General features: G+C 58.1%; 1 protein-coding gene across 1 annotated transcript in view; it reads left to right on the top strand.

Annotated features, from left to right (window-relative positions):
* Positions 1 to 23,504, top strand: part of Grk3 (G protein-coupled receptor kinase 3) — a 58,565-nt gene that overhangs the window by 33,074 nt on the left and 1,987 nt on the right. The window contains 12 exon segments of the mRNA XM_069994630.1: positions 597 to 688; positions 1,096 to 1,195; positions 4,546 to 4,624; positions 5,940 to 6,070; positions 8,437 to 8,531; positions 11,533 to 11,640; positions 15,286 to 15,352; positions 16,248 to 16,348; positions 16,877 to 16,943; positions 17,936 to 18,031; positions 20,664 to 20,826; positions 21,235 to 21,371. Coding sequence (XP_069850731.1) covers positions 597 to 688; positions 1,096 to 1,195; positions 4,546 to 4,624; positions 5,940 to 6,070; positions 8,437 to 8,531; positions 11,533 to 11,640; positions 15,286 to 15,352; positions 16,248 to 16,348; positions 16,877 to 16,943; positions 17,936 to 18,031; positions 20,664 to 20,826; positions 21,235 to 21,371 — 1,236 coding nt within the window.

Genomic DNA, 23,504 nt, shown 5'->3' with positions numbered 1-23,504 from the left:
TGCAGTTTTAATTCTTTTTTCATGTTTGCCTAAGAATGTGCTTATTTATGTAAGGAAGGATATTTTGAGCTACAAAGTATTGATCCTCTCACAAAAATTAATATAACTTCCATATGTCCTGGTCCTGTTATTGTAGTATTCAAAGTTGAGAATATTAATAAAAATAAGGGCACGGTTTAGTAGAACAAGGGGTCCTCTTTCTGATTATCTTGAGCATGATGAAAATAATATACAGGCCAGGTGCTGGTGGCTCAAGCCTGTCATCCTAGCTACTCAGGAGGCTGAGGCCTGAGGATCATGATTCAAAGCCAACGGGGCAGGAAAGTCCATGAAACTCATCTCCAATGAATCACCAGAAAACTGGAGGTGGAGCTGTAGTTCAAAGTGGTAGAAGGCTAGCCTTGAGTGAAAGAGCTCAGGGATAGCACCCAGGCCCTGAGTTCAAGACCCATGACCGACTAAATAAATAAATAGTAATCTACAACCCCCATTGATACTTTGAACAGCCACTGGGGGTGGGGCTTAGCGTCCTCACCTGACCCACCAAGGGCGGGACTTAGCGTCCTCACCTGACTTCCTGTGGCTCTGACCTGCAGCTGACGATGAACGACTTCAGTGTCCACAGGATCATTGGGCGAGGCGGATTTGGGGAAGTGTATGGCTGCCGGAAAGCAGACACCGGAAAGATGTAAGCTTCCTGCCCACCTCTGCTTCCCAGAGCTAGTAAGGCCAGCTCACATCCCCATCCGGGGACAATCCCTTAGAGAACTAACTGGCCCAGCCTGCGGGCTCACCCCTGCAGTGACTTCCCACACCTGTAATCCCAGGTACTCAGGAGGCTGAGAGCTGAGGATGAGGTTCGAAGTCAGCCTGGGCAGGAAAAGTCCACGGGACTCTTGTTACCAATTAAAAATACAAAAAGAGCTGGAAATGGAGCTGTGGCTCAAGTTGTAGTGTGCTAGCCTCGCATACGTAAGTGTCCAGCAGGTCCAGCCGTTGACTCTGGGTTCATGGTGGACAGAAGTCGGGCTTCAGTGTTTTGCTGCCCCTGGGCCCTGGGTTACCCGGGTTTGGCCCTCATGTTTGTGGTTGCAGGTATGCAATGAAATGCTTGGATAAGAAGAGACTCAAGATGAAGCAGGGCGAGACGCTGGCCTTGAACGAAAGGATCATGCTGTCGCTGGTCAGCACTGGGGTAAGCGCCCGTTTCCCTCGCGCCTTCCTGTGGGAATGAGGTGAGTCTGGCAGCCCCCGCCCACCCCCTCCCCCACCATCCTTCTGTATAAGTGCCAAAAGGTCAGGACCTTACCATCCAAGAAGCAAAGAATTGCCTGGCTATAGCAGAGAATGAATCCAGGACAGAGATACACTAACCTCGGGAAGGAAGGGGCTCCAGAACCTTCTCTAGAAAAATCCAGACTGGCCCCCTCTGAGCTGTCCTTCCCTGGCTTGGACCCCATCAGCATCCCGTCTGGGTGATTGACTACATGCTCCCCGCACTCCTGGCCAGCACCCCCCCACCCTTGACACAATCCTTAGGATTTCATCACAGTCGAGCTTTGTGTGTGTGTGTGTGTGTGTGTGTGTGTGTGTGTGTGTGTGTGTGTGTGTGTGTGTGTGTGTGTGTGTGTGTGTGTGTGTGTGTGTGTGTGTGTCCTGGGGCTTGAAGCCAGGGCCTGGGTGCTGTCGCTGAGCTTTTTTTGTTTAAGGCTGGTGCTCTACCACTTAAGCCACAGCTTCACTTCCGGCTTTTTGCTAGCTAATTGCAGAGAAGAGTCTCCCTCAGACTTTCTTGCCTGGGCTGGCTTTGAACTGTGATCCTCAGGTCTCAGGCTCCTAAATAGGTAGGATGACAGATGGAAGCTGCCATCGAGAGGCTGGAAGAATCCCACTTTGGATACAGACTGGGGTGAGGGGGCACTGCGGGAGGTTTTCTTGCCCTGGTCTCGGGGTGCCCTGGCCTGGGCGCCTTCCTTACCATCGCCCTGGAGGTAAACTGGCCAAATGTTTTGCCATTTACCCGATCTGTGAACAAGGAAAATTGGGCTCCTGTCAATAATTAATGCTGCACCTCTGCCTTCTGCATTTGACATTAAGAAGCCTCCCATATAAAGGCCCTTTGTGTGCCGCCCGGCGACCTGTGAGCGCGTGGGGTCGCTGTGGGCCCCGGGCCGGGGGGGGGGGGGGGGGGGAGGGAAGTAAGTTTCAAACATGCTCATGCTGGAAGATTATAAGAAGTGATTTAAGCCTTCGTTTTTTTATGAGCCCCTATCATCTGAAGAAAGCCTGAGGGAGAAAAGTTTTGATGTTGGAGAAGTAGAAGGACAATTGCAGATGGGATTTTAATGTTTGCTTTATCCGGGCAGCGAGGGAGCGCCCTAAGAACCCTCAGATCCACCGCTGGCCAGATCTGGGGGTGCCAGAGGCTGCCGCTCTGAAGCAGCCTGAAGGAAGTGCGTTTTTATTGGAATATCAGCCCCCCTCCCCGGGTGCTCTGTGTGTAGCATGTGCACCCGTGCATGAGCATGAGTTCTGGCAGAGCTGTCTGTGACAGATCAAAGGCTCACCGCTGCCGCCCCACCACTTGAGCCACGACTCCAGCCTTGCAGTTTTTTGGGTGGTTAATTATAGAGTCTCACAACATTTCCTGCCCAGGCTGGCTTTGAACTGTGATCCTCCAGATCTCAGCCTGCTGAGTAGCTGGGATTTCAGGCGTGCCTGGATTCCCACTTCCTCCTTTTCCTCACTTTTCCGACACGGTGTCCCCTCTGACTCTGACATTTCCCGGATAGCAGGCTTGCCGCGTGCCGTTCGCTGTGTTCAGAAATCCCCCCTGCCCCGCCGAGGCGCTTGTCCCCCAGGGGTGGGGCTTGCCCTGGCCACGCCCTTCTCTGCTCTTCCCTCAGATGCAAGCGTGTGGGTCCCCCTGGGGTGGACGAGGCAGCCCCCCTCAGAAGCCTGCAGGTCCCCCAAAAGGATTTTTCTTTTTCTCCTCCTTTTCCTTTTTTTTAGGTGCAAGGCTGGGACTTGAACTCAGGATCTGGCGTTTTCGCTCCTTGGCAGGTGCCCTGCCTCCTGAGCCCTGCCTCCTGAGGCTTTTAGGAGAAGGTGGATGGGGCAGCGCTGTCTCTGTTTAAGACACCTCAGAACCAGGAAACGCTGTCTCTTCAGAACTGTTAGGAAAGTGGTGGGCACTAAATGCCTCCACTCAATGCATTCTGGAGTTCCCTCGCAAACCTCTGGGATACAGAAATGTGTCGGGTCTAAGTCCCCAGGCCACACTTAAGCCACACTTCCAGTTCCTTTTTGCCTTGGTTATTAGTGTTATTTTGCCAGCCCTGGGGCTTGAACCTCAGGGCCGGGGCGCTGAGCCTCTGTGCTCAAGGCTAGCGCTCTGCCCGCTGAGCCACAGCGCCACTTCCAGCCTTTTCTAAGTAACCTGTTGGAGGTGAGAGTCTCACACACTCTCCTGCCTGGGCTGGTTATTTTTGTCTCAGGTCTTCATGGTCCTCCCTTGCCTGCTTCCCCATATCACCGGGGATACGGGCGTGTGCCACCATGCCCAGCCATTGGGCAAGATGGGGTCTCTCGGTTCACGTGCTGTCAGTCCTCCTCTCGCTGTTTCTCTGCCTCCCCGTAGCCAGGGTCGCAGGCGTGAGCCATGCCACCTGCCCCACAAACACGGTTTGTTTCATTTCAGTCCAGGTTATCAGCACTTCTATAATCCGTGTGCTGTGTGGCCTGGCTCAGGAGTCGGCCTGCTCTGTGAGCTTGGAGCTGTTTCCTCGAGTTTTCCCTGTTCCCCCCTTCCCGCTGGGGAGACCCCGGGGTGGTGATTTTGGTGTGCGTGTGAGGTGGGGTCAGGTTCGCAGTTTATGGCACAGCTCGGGTGCCGGTCACTCTGAGGGTCTAGCTCAGGCTCTGCCTGCTGTGGCAGTGGTCTGTCCGTCTGGCCACGCTGTCTGGGTTACTGTCGCTGTGTGATGAATGGCAGGCTTGCCTCCGGGCGGCCTGGCTGCTTCTCCAGCTCATCTGGCTTTTGCCTGTCTGTTTCATTTCCATGGAGCTGCGTGGGACCCATGGACTCATTAGTGGGGAATTGGAGCCCTGTTTCCCGTTGACTCCCCCCCCCACGCCCCAACTGTGCTCTATTTTTCCTTTCTGCTTTCAAAAGCTTAATTTAACTCAATTTTCTCCTTCGTGCGTGCAGACAATAACGTGACGCCTTTCCCTCCAGTGGAGGGCTGCTTCCGCCCTCGGAGCCAGGGACGGATGGGACGTGGAGGCCCGGAGCCCGGCCCCGCCGAAGGGCATGGGGCGGTGCCAGTTTCCTGTGAACCCGCCCTTCCAGGGACGGGGTTGTGGTGCCTGCGGGGACCAGGGCCTTCCTGCCATTGCTCCGTCTGAGCCACAGCCACCGCCAGTCCACTGTGCCTCCTGTCATCTCCCCACGGGGGCCCAGAGTCCATAGCCTGCGATCTGATGATGGATGTACTTTCCAGAACCTTCTTTAGTCACAAACTCGTGTCCCCCCCTCTCCCCCAGGACTGTCCATTCATCGTTTGTATGACCTATGCCTTCCACACTCCGGACAAACTCTGCTTCATCCTGGACCTGATGAACGGTAGGTCCCCGGCCACAGCCCGGCGCCCTGCTTGAGCTCCTGCCTGCCCAGCCGGGGCACTGGGGTCTTCCCACAGTCAGATCCCCTGAACGCAGAGGAAGCCTTTGGCCTTCCTTCCCGGCACATCCCCGGCTCCAGCCGCCCTCAGTGCCCCCCCCGGCCTCTCCCCCGCTCCCTCCCGCTCCCCGTCTCTCCTTAGGAAGCTGGGAGCTGCTAGAAAAGAATTATCCTGAAATCAATGCTGGCAGAGGGGTTTGGATTTTCTGGGCTGCAGCTGCTCTGGGGTTTTAGTCAGCTGATGTCCCCATCCTCCATCTTGGCTGGCCAAGAACAGCCCGGTGTTTAGAAGCTGACTCTGAAGAGGAGACTTTGAGCAAGGATGGGTCTCAGCCCAGCCCTCTGCAGCTTCTACATCAGCGGACGCCGCTTGTCCCCGAAAACACACACTCAGCCACAAACGTTGCTAATAAGAGGAAGGGAGACGGGGTGGATTCAAGGGATTTTTAGTAAGAAGGCTGACATTTAAAGGGCCTAGAGTTCAGCCCTTCAGATGTCTAGGTTTTTGTTTTCTTTTGAAGTTCATTTAGTTTTATGAACTTTTGAGTGTTTGGAATAAAATCAGAAACACAAAGGAATAAAATAGAAACACAGAGGAATTTCATAGACAGGGCACTCCTGTACACATGGTGGTCAGAAAAGGCAGCGCTGATGGAGGGTGCAGGGGCAGCCCTTTTGGCTTGGTGAGGTCCTTCCTGTGTGGTTCTGCTGGCATTGGTGCCACTAGACATACGGGGAGGAAAGGCTTTGAAATCAGACGCACACACTTTCATAAATCACTGCGAACGTCCCCTGTGGTTTATGAGAGTATTTCTTTACCCTGTGGGCAACATTTTCTGTCCCTGTAACTCGAGGGCACATGACCGCTTCCTATTTCCAACACTGCATGTGGAAGAGTTCAGACATGGGGGTGTCGAGAGACTTTTGCTGGGGACCCTCGGATCCTCACCCCCTGGGTTTCACGGGTCAGTACTTGCGTCAGCCATCCCTCTGTATGGCCGTGCTTTAGTTTAGCTGTGTCTGCAGAGTCAGTGGCTGAGCCAGCTTTGGCCCGGGTCGCTCAGCCAGGACCTGAGTGATGGAAGCAGGTTATCTGTCCCCTCACATGCCTTCCGTCAAAGCCGTGGGCACCAAAGACAGGCAGCTGCGGGGGGGCGCCTCGTGATCTCCCCCCTGCGCCCTGCCCTGCGTGACTGACCGCCACCTTCATGCCCCTTGATTCCGGTGCCCTGGTTTAACGGGGTCCTGCCGGTTGCAGGGGGTGACCTGCACTACCACCTGTCCCAGCACGGGGTGTTCTCCGAGAAGGAGATGCGCTTTTACGCCATGGAGATCATCCTGGGGCTGGAGCACATGCACAGCTGCTTCGTCGTCTACAGAGACCTGAAGGTGAGGACGGGGCTGTGCCCACCCCCCTCCCCCGCCCCCCCCCCCCCCGCATCCCTCTCCTCCTTTCCTTGTAGTGTGGACACGCACCCTCCATCCATGTGTGCTCTCTCCCAGGCCTGGCTGTGCAGGGGCTGAGCCACAGCCACCTCTGTTGCCATGGAAACCATGTGCCCGCCCTGCCTGACAGAACCTATCCTAAGTCAACACCTGGACATAATTCGTGAATGAAAAGCAAGTCAGGCAGTTTGGGGCTGCTGTCCGTGTTACACCTCAGTGCAGTGTAGCAGATGTTCATTCGCTGAGCAATCCGTTTGGCCACAGAGCTGGAAATTGCACACACGGCAGGGAACATGTCTCTTAGGGGGCTGGGAGCTGGTGTGGGAGGCCACGGGACGCCCAGTGGAGCCTGCCCTGGCCCCAGGCTGCACCCGCACAGCCTCCACGACCCTTAGATCCTGCCCAGCCCCGAATCCCCAGGACTTCAGAAAAAAAGAGACGGAGCGGCTGTGAGCATCCGTCCAGGCCCTGAGCTCCACCCCCTGCCCTCCATGGGGAGGTGGCCGAGTCCATCCGTCCATGGTGACGCCCACTGAGGTGTGACCCTGCAGGCAAAGGCTGGGACCTCGCCACACTTCAGACATGCCTGTGCAAATGCACACGTGTGTGGAAGAATCATTAGCTGCTCACACCTGTCCTCTTAGCTACTCGGGAGGCTGGGACCTGGAGGGCGGAAGTTCAGGCTCATCCTGGGCAGAAAAGTCTTTGAGACGCCCATCTCCAGTTGACCAGCAAAATGCTGCGCTGGAGGCATGGCTGAAGTGGTAAAGCACCTGCCAAGCACACAAGCTGAGTGAGTTTGAGGTCCTGAGTTGAAGCCTCAGTCCTGAGACACTTGATTGAGTTGAGATTCTCTGGAGGAGGGGAAGAGGCTGCGTTTACTGCTGGTCTCAGCCTCTTCCTTGAATGCAGCCAACCCCAGCTGCAGATCACATTCACCGTGAGGAGCTCAAAATCTAAAATGCTGGGGACACTGGAGCAATTTTTTTCTTTCAAAAATGACTGCAAATCTTCAAGCCTTCCACAGGGTTAAGGAATTATGCCTCAGGTTTTCATGCCAGCCCCCAGAAAACAAAACATTTCATTTTGAAGAAAATGAAATTAGATATAATTAAGCACTGGTTGACATTTGATTTCCTTATGTGGGTCTCACAGGAGAAGAAAACCCACGCAGAAGACCCATGGACTGCCATTGGGATGCATTTTAATTCAAATCCATCACCGCTTTCTAGTCATCTTCATGCTGCTGTATTTTTGTTTTCGGAGCTACTTAGTAACAATGGGATTACCTCATTTCTATTCAAACTTAATTCCAGCTACTCATGACGGCTCATTGCTCTGAGTTTTAATAGCACACCATTAATTTTATTTCAGGGGAAAAACAATAGTTGTTCTTTAGCATAAAAAAATATTCAGGTGGCGGTAATTCAGTGTATACCGGGGAAGAGCGTGGTCGCCCTTCGGTGTTCTGACCAGATCTAACCTGAGTAGGCACACTTCGTCAGAGGCACGGCCGGCACCCTCCCCGCCGCTCGTTAGGGTTCCGGGCTGTGCTGGCCCAGGGAACGGGGATGGCGTTTTCCGGGCTGGGTGGGCTCTGTGGATGCGGCTCGCCTCCTCTCTGAGGTCAGCGCCTGTACATCCTCACAGGATCCTTCGGTGCCCTCATTCCCTGAAGTCCTGGGTGGGTCGGGGGGGGAGGGGGTGGTCCCGGGAGCCACAAAGTGGGTGGCGCTGCTCTCTGTTGCTGAGAGACCCCGTCCTGGACGTGCTGGGGTTCTTGGTACAGTAACAAGAAACTTACTTTGAGGCCAGGTACCGCTGGCTCATGCCTGCATCCTAGCTACTCGAGAGGCTGAGATCTGAGGATCACAGTTCAGAGCCAGCCTGGGCGGGAAAGTCTGTGAGACTCTGATCTCCAACAAGCCACCAGAAAGCTGGAAGTGGAGCTGTCGCTTGGAGTGGTCGAGCGCTAATCTTGAGAGAAAAAGCTAAGGCATAGCCCCCAGGCCCTGGGTTCAAGTCCTAGTACTGGCACAGAGAGGGAGAGAGACAGAGACAGAGAGACAGATGAGAGGGAGATGAGAGGGAGATGCCGAGGGCTGGGCCTGGCACTCCTAGCTGGCCATGTGTGAGGAGCAGATTGCTTCGCCTGCTCCGTGCCCTGCCTGCTGCCCTGCCCTGCTGGACCCTGTGGCATTGTGACTCAGGTCAGGAACCAGCCACGGGGAGGCCCCCAGTGCGCCCCGTTGGGAGCCGTCCGAGCCCCAGCCTGGGGGGACTCAGCCTCACGTCGCATTTCCTTCCAGCCTGCCAACATCCTCCTGGACGAGCACGGGCACGTGAGGATCTCCGACCTCGGCCTGGCCTGTGACTTCTCCAAGAAGAAGCCGCACGCAAGCGTGTAAGTGATGCACCCCGTGTTCACGCAAGCATGTAAGTGACGCGCCCGAGTTCACGCAAGCGTGTAAGTGACACACCCGAGTTCACGCAAGCGTGTAAGTGACACACCCGAGTTCACGCAAGCGTGTAAGTGACGCGCCCGAGTTCACACAAGCGTGTAAGTGACGCGCCCGAGTTCACGCAAGCGTGTGACGCGCCCGTGTTCACATAAGCGTGTGATGCACCTATGTTCATGCAAGCGTGTAAGTGACGCACCTCGAGTTCACACAAGTGTGTGACGTACCCCGTGTTCACGCAAGCGTGTAAGTGACACACCCGTGTTCATGCAAGCGTGTAAGTGACGCACCTGTGTTCACGCAAGCGTGTAAGTGACGCACCTCGAGTTCACGCAAGCGCGTAAGTGACGCACCTGTGTTCACGCAAGCGTGTAAGTGACGCACCTTGAGTTCATGCAAGCGTGTAAGTGACGCACCCCGAGTTCACGCAAGCGTGTGACGCACCGTTCACGCAAGCGTGTAAGTGACGCACCCCGAGTTCACCAAGCGTGTAAGTGACGTACCCCGTGTTCACGCAAGCGTGTGACGCACCCCGAGTTCACACAAGCGTGTGACGTACCCCGTGTTCACGCAAGCGTGTAAGTGACGCACCCTGTGTTCACGCAAGCGTGTAAGGGATGCACCCCGTGTTCACGCGCCTCTGCCGCCGCTCACTGGCCAGCCCGGCCCCCGTGCCGTCCCCAGCCCTGGTTCCAAGCCCGTGGGGATGTGAGCCGAGGGTGTGGCATCCCCCGGTGGAGACGGAGCCCATCCCCCGCCCCCTCCCCCCCAGGTAGCTGAACCCGCTCTGGGGCCACACTTGTGTTGGAAAGGGACCCAGGCGACCACTTTGGCCCTCAGTCTCCTCTTCTCGATCTGCGTGCCGGGGAGGCAGGCAGGCAGCTGCGCAGGGCGGCCGCTTTCCTTCTCCAGCCTTTTCCCCAAGCTCCTCCCTACCCTGGGAAGCCAGGATTACTGTTATTAAAGAAGCTGATCATCTTCACGTTCTCCAGGCTTTTATAGGGTTCATGTTGGGGTGCCGTGCAGCCCTCCCAGAGAGCCCAGGGAGGTGACGCCGAGGCCCCCAGCTAGAAGCACCTGCCCCAGGCCCCTGCACCCCTGGTGGTGAGCGTCACAGCCTGCAGGGCTCTGCGGCTCTCTGGGCCGTGGCGTGGGTGTCAGTGTATGTGGAGAGAAGCCCACGCATGTGCCTGTGCCACACTCCACGTGACTTTCACCGTGTCTTTGTAGCCCTGTCGTTCTGAGCATGGAATCTTTAAAAAAAAAAAGTGCAGTTTTCTTCCTGGATGTTGGTGGCTCATGCCACGATCCTAGCTACTTGGGAAGCTAAAATCTGAGGATCACAGTTCAAGGCCAGCTGGTGCATGAAAGTCTGAGATTCTTATCTCCCATGAACCACCAAGAAACCAGACATGGAGCTGTGGCTCATGGTTGAGTGCCCAGCCTTGAGCAAAAAAGTCTAAGGTACAGCGCCCAGGCCCCGAGTTCAAGCCCCAGTACTGGCATGCCTGGGCACACATACGTGCATCATCGTCATCAGTTTTCTTGACCCTTTGGAAGGAATATTTGCTCCGTGCTGCTCGTATTAAGGAGGCTCCCCGAGGCCCAGTCCATGGACTTGGGTAGGAAACAAACCCTAGATCCTCCTCTCCAAGGACCTGGTCGTGCGGGGCCCGGCCCTTCCGTCCACTGCCAGGGGCCACACCGCTTCAGAGTTGCCTTTGAAAGCGGTGATCTGGTGGTCCAGTGGTCTGGCGTGAGCAGGCCTGGGCTTCGGCTCAGCTCCCCCAAGTGCTAGGTTCCAAGGTCTGTGCTGTGGTGAGGAAGGTTCCAGCGTTTTCCAGTGCTTTGCAAGGACTGAGCCTCAGGCTGCGTAAGCCTCTTGCAGCCAGTCCCTCAGACCAGGTGAAGGGCATCCTCTGAACTTTTAGCTCCACTGCTCTTTGGCTGGCCAGTTCCTTCAGTGCATCGCAGTCACCATGGAATTAGGGATACAAGAATCGGTAAGGTTGATTTTCTGGAAGAATGAACGTTCAAACCTGGGGTTATTAATTTGCTTGTGGGGCCTGGCTTTGGGTAGGACTCAATGGGAGCCGCTCTGCCTGTTTGAACCACCTCCGTGAAGGGACTGGACAGGGAAGAAGGTCCCTGTGTTTAAATGATGGGCCTGAGGCGGCTACTTGGATGAATACATAATGAAGTGCTACTTTTTTAAGTGGAACAGACATTTTGGGGCTAAAACACAGGCTTTGGAGCCAACAGACCCAGGTTTGAGTTCCTCCTTGAAGATGTGTCCTCTCCTATGGGAAGAGGACACACTGTGGCTCACAGCTGTAATCCCAGTTATTCAGGAGGCTGAGACCTGAGGATCACGGTTCGAAGCCAGCCTGGGCATCTTGGAGAGTTCCCTGAGCAACTCTGCACTTGGTGTTGGGTCGTTGTGTTCAGCTCGGCACGTGGCCAGGACTGTTGGCCAGAAAGAGCCAGAGGTCACCTCCCAGGTGTTTTCCCAGAATGTTTCGACTTCCTGCAAACGTCATCATCTTGTTTGCTTCCCTTTGGCTCCTTGAAGCTTGAGCCACTTTCCAGGCTGACTTGGAGGTTCCTGTCCCTGGGGGCTCTGCTCCCACTTTCTCTGGGACCCCTGAACCCTAGCACCTGCTCAAGTCCAGCATGGGCCGCCGGGCCGCCGCTGGAGTGGACAAGATCTGGTCTGATCTGGTCTTGGGCCCGGGCCCAGTGGTGGCCCAGTCAGTGGTCTGCTCCTTCCCACTTGCCCAGGCATGGCTGCCTGGGACCCCAAGGGCAGAGGGCGGGGGGGGGGGGGGAGGGGGGGATGGGGGGGACTGTGCAGCTGGCAGGGCCCTTCCTGATGGGGAAGGCGGCTTCCCACGGGCTCCCAGGAGGGCCATCCTTGTACCCACCCTGCCTCCCTTCCTTCCCCAGGGGCACCCACGGGTACATGGCCCCCGAGGTGTTGCAGAGGGGCACGTCCTACGACAGCAGCGCTGACTGGTTCTCCCTGGGCTGCATGCTTTTCAAACTCCTGCGAGGGTGAGTGAGCCTCCCGCCCCCCGCCCCGCCTCCCCACCCCGCCCCGCCTCCCCACCCCGCCTCCCGCCCCGCCCCCCACCCTGCACCCCACCCTGCACCCCTGCCATCTGGAGATCTGGGGCTGCAGCCCTGGATGTGCACAAGGCCTCAGCACCAAAACCAAAACCCAAACTCAAAAAACCTAGAAACAATCAGGACCCGTCAGCCACACATAGACCAGGAAGCCCACGCCGGCTCTGTCAGTCTGTCTGTCTCTAAGGCTTGTAGAGTCACATCTGTGGCTTTACATTTTTGTGCTCACCTTATGCAAATCACAGTACTTTTGATCTGGGACTAAGCGAAACAGGGTGAGAGGAAAACAGGTCCACTTTGAAACACTTTCACTGATATGTTGTGCTCTGGGAACAAACACTATATAAAAATGTATTGCCAGGCGCTGGTGGCTCACGCCTGTAATCCTGGCTGCTCAGGAGGCTGAGATCTGAGGATTGAGGTCCAAAGCACAGCCTGAGAAAGAAAATCTGTGAGACTCTTATCTCCAATTAACTACTGGAAAGCTGGAAGTGGTGCTGTGGCTCAAGTGGTAGAGTGCTAGCCTTGAGCAAAAAAACCCTCAGGGACAGTGCCCAGGTCATGAGTTCAAGCCCCAGGTCTGGCAAACACACACACACACACACACACACACACACACACACACACGTATGGATTGTGGAAGGAGGTGGGATAATTTTTCTCATGCTTTGCCAGGGAAACTAAGGCATTTTTGAGGCTTATGCAAAAAGGCCAATTTTAAAAGTTTACATTTGTTTCTAAATATGCTCAAAGTAATTTGTGCTTTTAAAGCTTGATATTATATGTGATCCTTGTTCTAAACTGAAAGATGATCAAAGAGAATAGGAAAGGAAAACTCAAGTGGTGTACTGGACAGTCGGGTGGTGTTCCTGTTTCCAGAAGGGTTAGCCAACTTTTAGTGGGACTTGAGTATTTTTTATGTGTGCCTGTGGCAGGGTTTGAACTCAGGGCCTGACCACTCTCCCTACAGTGCTCCCCTCAAGGTTGGCCTCTACCACTTGGGCCACAACTTCACTTCCAGCTTTTTGATGGTCAATTGGAGGCAAGAGTTTCACGGGCTTCCTGCCTGGGCTGGATTTGAACCTCCATCCTCAAATCTCAGCCTCCTGAGTAGCTAGGATGACAAGTGTGAGCCACCAGCCCTGGCTGAGGCTTCAATTGTAGTACAACTTAGAGTGCATTCAGATTCTAGAAAGACCCAGAAACCCCTCTCCTTATGTCACTCGTTCCCGCCTGGAGTCTGGAGCTCCTCCATTCCTCAGGAAGCCCAGGGCTGCGCTGGCTGTGCGTATTAGCGCCTTCTGCCAAGGCCGTGCCCTCCCCCCCAGGCGTCTCCTCAGGACGCCAGTAATCCAGTTGTCAGCTAACCGCTCACCGCATCCACGTGGGATGTCAGGTTGTATTCTTGCTCTGAAAGCCAGGCCTGTTATTCAGTAATTGAATCTTGGTGCATGTGGAGCCTGGGCAGCTTTAATTCCTGTCTTCAGACTCGCTGAGCGGATTAGCGCGTTTGCCCTCCGGGGCATCCCGTGGGGTCTGGGCGAACCCCCTCCCCCCGCTGGGAATGAGGGTGCCAACCCCCGCCGGAGGACACAGGGAATGGGGCAAAGCCTCCCGGCCATGGGGCTGTCCAACATGTTTACTGTCCAACAGTAAACATGTTCCAGGGACACCGAGGGGGTGCTGAGTTTGAGGGGTGCTGAGTTTGAGGGGTGCTGAGTTTGAGGGGTGCTGAGTTTGGGGGGTGCTGAGTTTGGGGGTGCTGCGTTGGGGGTGCTGAGTTTGAGGGGTGCTGAGTTTGGGGGTGCTGAGTTTGGGGTGCTGAGTTTGGGGGTGCTGAGTTGGGGGTGCTGAGTTTGAGGGGTGCTGAGTTTGAGGGGTGCTGAGTTTGGGGGTGCTGAGTTGGGGGTGCTGAGTTGGGGGTGCTGAGTTTGGGGGTGCTGAGTTTGGGGGTGCTGAGTTTGAGGGGTGCTGAGTTTGGGGGGTCCTTTCTTTGTCACTGTACCTGCTGCAAGCAGCACCTCAGGCCTGTCTGCCGGGCCATGGCCTGGGGTCGGGGCAGGCAGGGACCCGGGCTCTCTGCCCACCTCGGCCGCCATCACGGAAGCCAGGCACTGGACAGCTTGCTTCCACTTCGAGTTGTCAAGTCCGGAGTTCACGGGCATGCGGTGGCCTCTGGTGAGGGCCTCCAGCGCCATCCCAGCGGCGGGGGGGGGGGGGGGGGGGAGCCCACGGTGGGCGAGGACAGAGAGCTCGGGGAGGATGGAACAGGAGCCAGGCCTGGCAGCTCACGCCTGTAATCCCAGCTAGGCGGGTGAGCAGTGTACTTAGGAGGATCGAGGTCCAAGGCCCATTCCTGGCAAACGCATGAGACCCTGTCTGAAAAGCACTCTAAACAAAACAGAGCGGGAGACGTGGCTTCAGGGAGAGCGCCTGCCTGGCAAGTGCGAGGCCCTGAGTTCAAACCCCCATACTGCAAAAAAAAAAAGGAGTAGCAGCAAGAGAGGTCAGAAAGGCAAACCCACCCAGCCCACCCGGTCAGGGCTGCTCCATGAGGGAGGGCCCGTGTCACCGTGCCTCGCCCCACGGGTCACCGTGTCTGTCCCCACGCAGTGCCCGGCGTCCTCGGCTCTGCACACAGGAGCCAGGCCTGGAGCAGTTCCCCAGACACCGGGCCTTCACGGACCTCCTCTCCACAGGCCGTGGATTCCCGCGGGGGGAGAGAACAGCGGTCCACGAGAGGCCGCTAGCTGTGATTCCCTTTCCCACGGCGGGCGCCGCGCCAGTGTGCGTCTGTGGAAGGGACGCTCAGACGATGCTTTTTAAAATAATGACCATTTTACAATAAGAAATGACACTTTGTTTTCACACTTGCTTTTTCCACACAACAGTTTGGCCATTTGGTTTTTCCCTCCTTGGAAACCAAGACAGGGTCGCATATGTCTCTTTTTTGGCTTTCAAACGTCAATAGTCAAGAGGCGGTGCCACCTCAGTTTGCATATTTAAAAGTATCTTTAAAGATAGCAGACAGGAAAAGCAGGCCTGGTGTGTGGTGTGCTCCCTCCGTTCACGCCGTCCGGGGATCCGCCCTGGGCCACTGGAGGGACTCCGACTCCGGAGGCCTGGGCTCTGATTGGGTGGAGGGGACTCCTAATGGAGCCAGAAAGGATTGATGCGTTTTGTCTGGTTCTAGGCCGAGCCATGCTCGTCTTGGCCGACCTGGCTTTGATGGAGGTTCTTGGCTTGTTTCGGGGTCTGTGCACCTATTGGGTGGATAATTGGCACCAGTGTTGATCTTCAGCTCAGCCACACAAGGTGGATTTGTGCCATGACCACCCGGCCAGCATCGCCCCCTAGTGGCTGTCACTGAAAGCCTGTGGCCGGGCCTCCATCTTGGGCCATTCAGCCGGGCTCTGGTGCTGGCTCCTAATCCATGTCCCCCAGCCATGACTCCTGCATGTGGGTTTTGCCCTTTTCTTTCTTGAATGAACAGTAAGCGGACACCAGACATTTCTCATCCGGCGTGCTAGGTTACCTAGTGCTGTATTTTAATAGAACCTTCTGTCTTTACAGACACAGCCCCTTCAGACAGCATAAAACCAAAGATAAGCATGAGATCGACAGGATGACACTGACTGTGGTAAGAGGGGTTAAACTGTATTCCTTTTAATGCTTTTCCTTCTGGAACCAGTACCGGGGCTTGCACGAGAGGCCGACTGCTCTCACCCAGCTTGTCTGCTTGGCTGGTACTCTACCACCTGAGCCACGTTTCCAGCTCAGCCTTTTGCTGGTAAACTGGAGACAGTCTCTGGATAGACACTTCTGGCCCATGATAGCCTTAAACCCTGATCCTCCAGATCTCAGCCTTCTGAGTAGCTAGGATTATAGGCAAGAGCCACTGGTTCTCAACGCGCACACACACACACACACACACACACACACACACATGCACGCACACACACACACAAAGTTTTTGTATCATAGTTTCACTTTTCATTAAGAATAAAATATTAGTAACTATAAAATATCTTTCAAGGTAAAGATCATATTATGTGGTAATACAAAGTATAATATATCATCGATAAATATAAAAAATAAAATATTTTTCATTTCTGAAATACATAAATAAATCAAAAGAAAATCTCTAGACTTCCTAAAAGAAAAAAAAAAAAAGGATAGAAACAGAGGCCAAAGCAATGCTCAAGATTTGCAAAGCAACAGCACAAAAAAGATGTGAACGAGCCCAGCCCACAGCTAAGAAAGTGACTAAGGGGAAGGGTCCCTCCTGGGGAGGCCAGAGAGATGGAGGAGGGAGCTGGGGAGGCCCGGGGAGGCCGGAGCCTGCTGGCTTCGTGTCTCCACTCTGCTGATGGATTCAACCCTTTCTATGTTTCGTGGGTGTGAGTGTTAATCTGTAATGCATCTGCATGCAGTTTCTGGTACTGTCCTTACCCAGGCATAGTCTCCCGCTCTGGCGGGGCCGGGAGCCGCTGTCTCCACCAGCGGGCTCTGAAGTCCGCCTCTTCTTTCCGCAGAACGTGGAGCTCCCCGACGACTTCTCCCCGGAGCTCAAGTCCCTGTTGGGGGGCCTTCTGCAGCGGGACGTGAGCCAGAGGCTGGGCTGCCAAGGCCGCGGGTGCGTCCCCTTCCCGACGCTCACCTGTGTATTCCCGGCCCCTGGTGGGGTGGAAAGAGTATGGAAGGACCCAAGGCGGATATCTGTGTGTGGATCTGTGTCCTTTCTAACCAAGAGTTAACTTCTTTCTGTTCTGGGGCTTGAACTCAGGGCCTCCAGTGTGCGCGGCGTGTGGTGCTCTACCACTTGAACCATGCCTCCAGCTTGGTTTTTTTGCTGGGTGATTAAGGACAGCATCTCAGCCTTTACTGCTTAGGCTGCTTTTGAACTGAGATCCAGAGAGGCTCTCAGCGGGGCTTCTTAAGGGCCCTGTGCAGGGTTGTGCCCCAGGGGGTAGACAGCAGACGGAGGCCCAGCCTCTGGGGTTCTGCCACAGGTCAGTGTTCTGCTGCTCGGGGTGTGTGTGTGTGTGTGTGTGTGTGTGTGTGTGTGTGTGTGTAGGGGAGGCGGCCTTCACCTGCGTGTGCAGCCTGTGACCCCACACGTGTGGCCTTCATCCTGCCTGTGCTCTGTTTCCCATCCCCCCAGGGCCCAGGAGCTCAAGGAACATGGCTTCTTCACTGGCATCGAGTGGCAGCTGGCCTACCTGCAGAAGGTGAGCTCCGCCACCCCGGGCTCCCCACCCGCCTGTCCCTCTGTGCCCAGGCCCCCACCCTGGCCGCCTGAGTGTCCCTGTGTGGCCACGTCCCCCAGGGGCCACCCCCCCCCCAGCTTTGAGTGCCCCCAGCCAGTGCGGGCTTCTCCCCCCCCCCCCCCCCGCATTGTTCCTGAGCAGCGCGGGTGAGCAGGCGGCCTGTGGGAGTTGGTGTGATTTGGGTCCACAGTTTCCTTTGTGTAGCGGGTGGTTTGCACCGAGCCACACCCAGCCCTCTTTCCTGTTTTAAGCTTTTATTGTCATATCCATGGATACAGCAAAGATACAAATTATTACTGTTGTTGTTGTTATTTTGCAGCTCAGGGATTTGAACTTGGAGCCCGAGCTTGTGAGGCAGACACTCCAGCACTTGAGCCATGCCCCCAGTCCCGTTTTTGTTTGCCTTAGATATTTTTAGGTAGGATCTCGGGTGTTTTTCTGGGGCCAGCCTCAGGTCCCTCCCGTCGCAGGCGTGGCCAGCATGCCCCACGAGTCCTGTTGGAGGCGTCTGCGGCTCCTGGCTGCGGAGGATGGGGGTTTTCTGTGGGGGGGACCCCCAGCTGTCCATCCGCTGACGTAGAATCTGGGCTCAAGCGCCAGTTTAGGGAGCGGCCCAGGGGTGCGCGCTGGCCGTGTGGAGTCCCGTGACTGGGCGGGGGCTCCGGCTGGCCCCCATCACGCCACACGACCCGAGGACAGAAGGAAAGATGGACGAGAAGCCAGGGCTGCAGGCTCTGGCCTTCATCTTGTTAACCACTGGTGAAGACACTAGATGGTGCCTGGCTTTCTGGGTCCAGACCTGGGGTTCCCTCCCCCGCCCCAGCCCCTACTGGGCGAGGCCGAGCCTTGTGTGAAGCACGCAGGGTGCATCGCTGGCGCCCAGCTTGTCAGCAGCCTAGGATGCTGGCTGGGGCTGTGAGCATCTTCCTTAACTCTGTCCTTTGCCTCCTCAGTACCCACCGCCCCTCATCCCTCCCCGGGGGGAGGTCAACGCTGCGGACGCCTTTGACATCGGCTCCTTTGACGAAGAGGACACCAAAGGCATTAAGGTGCACACGCGAGGGCCCCCTGTCTCCCTGGTGTTTGGGGAGGGTGTGACGGGAAGATTTCCACTGAGAACCCGTCAAGCAGAGTGATGCCAGTGTGGAAATCACTGCGATATTTGAAGCATGTGTAAGTTAAGAACCTACGTGAAAGCCGGGCGCCGGTGGCTCACGCCTGTAATCCTAGCTACTCAGGAGGCTGAGATCTGAGGATCGAGGTTCAAAGCCAGCCCGGGCAAGAAAGTCCGTGAAACTCTTAACTCCAATAAACCACCAGAACACCGGAAGTGGTGCTGTAGCTCAAGCAGTAGAGCGCTGGCCTTGAGCTGAAGAGCTGAGGGACAGCGCCCAGGCCCAGAGTTCAGGCCCCACGACCGACAACAACAACAATAACAAAAAGAACCTACATGAGTTTGACTCCATGAAAACTTGGCTTGTACAGAACCTTGGTTTTACTCAGCAGGCTGCAATCAGAATTATTAACGAGCAGCTGGGAGGGTTGACTCATGCCTAGCTACTCAAGGGGCAGTGATTATGGGAAGATCAGTTTTGGGCCAGCCCAGGCAAAAAAAAATTTGGTGAGACCCCATCTCAACAGGAAAAGCAGCCCGGCCCATCTCCCTCAGCCGCTTGCATGTGTCTCCTCGTCCTGTCTGTCCCTGTGCAATTCCCCACCTCTACCCCCCCCCCTCCGCCCCACACACATCCGTCCCTTCCCTCCAGAAGGCCATGGGCTCTGGCTGGAGGAGGCCAGGAGGTGGGGGAGGACAGCGTGTGGAGGCCAGGGCCCAGCAGCCAAGGATGGAGGTGGCTGTCTAGTGGGGAGAGGGGCTGTGTGGTGGGGGTTCTGGGGTGCACAGGAGCAGCCCCCCGAGGGTCAAGCTGTGGCCGGACTGCTGGTGCTGCCCGACCAGTGCCAGACCACGCCGGCTCCTCCAGGCCTGGCCTGCGAGTGAGCCAGACATGCTGCGCTGGGCCGCGGCACACACGCACACACACACGCGGCACGCACGCGGCGCGCTCAGGCCCGGCACGTTCTCAGACCTGAGACCTCTCCACACAGGAATCTCGGCTGCTTCTCCAGTCCTGGGGCTTGAACTCAGGGCCTGGCACCGCCCCTGAGCTTTTGGCTCAAGGCCATATCAGTTTCCTACTCGAGCCACCTCGCCACGTCTGGCTTTTTGGTAGTTAATTGGAGATAAGAGTCTCACGGGGATGTTTTCTGCCTGGACTGGCTTTGAACCTTGATCCTCAAATCTCAGCCTGAGAAGCTAGGGTGACAGGAGTGAGCCACTGGCACTAAAAAAGGAAAAAGCTCACTTCATCGATCCATATAAACACAAGTTCTGCTCTTTTACATCATTTACCAACCCAGCCTGCAACACAGACACACACATGCGCACACGCATGCACACATGTGCGCATGCCTCTCCTCACATTGAGGACTGGGGTTTCAGCGCGGGGCAGAGGTTGTGTGTTTGGAGACAGTGGGGTGGCTTCCCAGAGGGTGCCCCTCAGCTCTGCTCCACCGGCCTGCACGGGCGGGGCTGCTCAGGCAGGCTCCCCTGGGGCCCTCCGCTCACCCCGGCCGGGCAGGCTCCCCTGGCCGCCCTCCGCTCACCCCGCCCGGCAGGCTCCCCTGGCCGCCCTCTGCTCACCCCGTCCGGCAGGCTCCCCTGGCCACCCTCCGTTCGCCTCGCCTGGGCATCAGAAGTCTCGTGAGAGATCATCTCACACATCTCGCTTTCTCTCTATGAAGGGCGGCCCTGCTTCCTTTGGGGCGCTGTCTCTCGGACGCCAGAAGCCCTGTTGTCCGCTTAAAAGAGCTGAAGGAAGACTTTGAAAGGCATCATTAAAGTAATTGTTAGTTAGCACTAGTCTCAGAAGCTACGGTGGCCAAACCCTCCCTGTATCCTGCACTTTACATTAATCAATTCATTACTGTATTTAGTGCTGGCCCTGGAGCTTGAATTTAGGGTCTGGGCACTGCCCCGGAGTTGATTTTTGCTCAAGGTTGGTGCTCTACCACTTGAGCCTTAGCTTCACTTCTAGCTTTTCGGTGGTTTATTGGAAATAAGAGTCTTGTGGGACTTTCCTGCCTGGGGCTGGCTTCGAACCACAGTCCTCAGACCTCAGCCCCCTGAGCAGGGAGGATGACAGGTAGGATGCAGCCGCCACGAGCCACCGCGCCCAGCTGCACTTTAAATGTGAATGCATGGCCGAGGCGTTTGCTCGCCTGGAAGGCTTGGGAAACTCTGCCTCCAGCACCTGTGATTTCCTCACGGCTCCGGTGACTGCGGGAAGCTGGGACGGTCCCCTCCTCCCCCACATCCCCACCTCTAAAACCTGGGGCTTGTGCTCTCCTGCTCTTATAAATCAAATATTCCCCCATGATTGCAGCTTCACCTGGCCTTGAGATCTTTTTGTACTTAAAAAACAAACCACCACACGTGCTAGTTTTCACGTGCACTTCGTGAACAGCCGGGTACAGGGCCGAGGGTGAGACGCTGCCACCTTGGTGGCCCCCACCGCCTTGGCCGTCGCTGCCCGTGGTTTGTGACATGGACGGCCCCGTGGCCTTTGCCGCCACCCCCTAGTGCGCTAAGTCCCAACTCTCTTGGTTTCTTGGCATGATCAGCTGCTGGACTGTGACCAAGACCTGTACAGGAACTTCCCGCTGGTGATCTCGGAGCGCTGGCAGCGGGAGGTGGTGGAGACGGTGTACGACGCGGTGAACGCCGAGACAGATAAGATCGAGGCCCGAAAGAGAGCCAGGAGCAAGCCGCTGGGACAGGAAGAAGGTGAGGATGAGCCACGAGCCGGCGCCCCGGCGATCCTGAGGCTCCCTCTGTCCTCCTCACCAAACCGTCCACACCTGCCGTTTCTGCTTATTATTTTCAGCCGTAGGACTTTGTGTAAAGATGCAGTCAGGGCTTCATAGAAGTCATCTCCCCACAGAACCACATGGTGGGAGGAATGAACCCCAGCTTGGGTCGAGGGAGGAGTGACCCCTGTGTGACCTCTGACCCCATGGGTTCCAGTGTTGTGACGGGGGTCACTCCATTGCCCTCTTAATCTAGGATCTCGCACCCTGAATTCTTCGGGGGTGTGGGGAAGCCAAAGCCCGGCCCAGCGGTCCGCCATCATGCCCGGGCATCTTCTCCTGTCCCGCGCGGTCCCGTGTGACATGGGGTGTCTCTGTCCCCCAGATTACGCCCTGGGGAAGGACTGCATCATGCACGGGTTCATGCTGAAGCTGAGCACCCCGTTCCTCACGCAGTGGCAGCGGCGCTACTTCTACCTCTTCCCCAACAGGCTGGAGTGGCGAGGGGACACGGAGTCCCGGGTGAGCGCAGGGCCGCGGTTCTCACCCAGCCCCCAACTTGGGGGGTCCCCTCAGGGAGGCCTGCATAGTGCACAGCCGTTCAGAGGCCCGAGGGGCCAAAGGGGCTGGGGCGGGGGGCAGGGGGAGGGACGGGGTATGTGGGCCAGAATGGGGGCCGCCACATCCGACAGCTGCTCACCCTCGCCTCAGTGTCTCTGGGGCTTGGGGCCCAGCGCAGTGACGCGGCCTCAGTTTCCCCACCTGTGAAGTGGGAGAAGTGAGTCAGCTGCCACACTGATTCTTGCGTGCTTCTCCAAGGCCAGGTTCTGTGAAGGGACAAATCCCCTGCGTCCAGCCACCGCAGGGGTCCTGGGGAGGCCCAGCCTGGCTCGGGGGCAAGCCGGGGTGAGGCGGGGTGAGCGGCCATGTCCACAGTGGCCCTCGGTCCCTCCCCGGGTCGCCAGCAAGTAGAAGGTCTCCAGAGACGGAAGTGAGGCCCCGCAGGGCCCCGCTCTGCGCTGGGGGAGGGCGGCCGCAGGCGGGAGGGGGGGCTGCAGGCCGGAGGGGGGCCGCAGGCGGGAGGGGGTCCCGCAGGCGGGAGGGGGGGCCGCAGGTGGGAGGGGGGCCGCAGGCGGGAGGGGGGCCGCAGGCGGGAGGGGGGTCCCGCAGGCGGGAGGGGGGCCGCAGGCGGGAGGGGGGGCCGCAGGCGGGAGGGGGGTCCCGCAGGCGGGAGGGGGGCCGCAGGCGGGAGGGGGGCCCCGCAGGCGGGAGGGGGGGCCGCAGGCGGGAGGGGGGCCGCAGGCGGGAGGGGGGCCGCAGGCGGGAGGGGGGTCCCGCAGGCGGGAGGGGGCGCCGCAGGCGGGAGGGGGGCCCCGCAGGCGGGAGGGGGGCCCCGCAGGCGGGAGGGGGGCCCCGCAGGCGGGAGGGGGGCCGCAGGCGGGAGGGGGGCCCCGCAGGCGGGAGGGGGGCCGCAGGCGGGAGGGGGGCCGCAGGCGGGAGGGGGGCCGCAGGCGGGAGGGGGGTCCCGCAGGCGGGAGGGGGCGCCGCAGGCGGGAGGGGGGCCCCGCAGGCGGGAGGGGGGCCCCGCAGGCGGGAGGGGGGCCCCGCAGGCGGGAGGGGGGCCGCAGGCGGGAGGGGGCCCCACAGGCGGGAGGGGGGCCGCAGGCGGGAGGGGGGCCGCAGGCGGGAGGGGGGCCCCGCAGGCGGGAGGGGGGCCGCAGGCGGGAGGGGGGGCCGCAGGCGGGAGGGGGGCCGCAGGCGGGAGGGGGGTCCCGCAGGCGGGAGGGGGCGCCGCAGGCGGGAGGGGGGCCCCGCAGGCGGGAGGGGGGCCCCGCAGGCGGGAGGGGGGCCCCGCAGGCGGGAGGGGGGCCGCAGGCGGGAGGGGGCCCCACAGGCGGGAGGGGGGCCGCAGGCGGGAGGGGGGCCGCAGGCGGGAGGGGGGCCCCGCAGGCGGGAGGGGGGCCGCAGGCGGGAGGGGGGCCTCAGGCCGGAGGGGGGGCCTCAGGCCGGAGGGGGGGGCCTCAGGCCGGAGGGGGGTCCCGCAGGCGGGAGGGGGGGCCTCAGGCGGGAGGGGGGGCCTCAGGCGGAAGGGGGGGGCCTCAGGCCGGAGGGGGGGCCTCAGGCCGGAGGGGTGGGCTGCAGGCGGGAGGGGGGTCCCGCAGGCGGGAGGGGTGGGCCGCAGGCGGGAGGGGGGGACCTCAGGCGGGAGGGGTGGGCCTCAGGCGGAAGGGGGGGGGCCTCAGGCCGGAGGGGGGGCCTCAGGCCAGAGTGCGGCACCCAGGGCCCGCAGTGGGTTGGTTCCACCTTGGGTGAACTTTCATCGCTGAGGGGTGAAGTTCCCTTATCATCACAAGCGAGCGCAAATTACCAAATCAAATCTTGTTCTTGAGCAAAGATGTCATTTTAAAGAATTCACACGGACTGGGAAGGTGGCTCAGCGGTAGAGCGCTTGCCTTGCATGCCTGAGGCCCTGGGTTCAATTCCTCAGCACCACATAAGCAGAAAAAGCCGGAAGTGGCGCTGTGGCTCAAGTGGTAGAGCGCTAGCCTTGAGCTGAAGAGCTGAGGGACAGCGCCCAGCCCAGAGTTCAGGCCCCACGACTGGACCCCCCCCCCAAAAAAAAACAAAAACACACACACAGCCTGGACCTGAGTG

This window comes from Dipodomys merriami, unplaced genomic scaffold (genome assembly GCF_024711535.1).
Source record: "Dipodomys merriami isolate MVZ:Mamm:240054 unplaced genomic scaffold, mDipMer1.0.p SCAF_45, whole genome shotgun sequence".
NCBI classification, from domain to species: Eukaryota; Metazoa; Chordata; class Mammalia; order Rodentia; family Heteromyidae; genus Dipodomys; species Dipodomys merriami.
The sequence above is the reverse complement of the archived record's forward strand: the minus strand, read 5'-3'. Positions and strand labels throughout refer to the sequence as shown.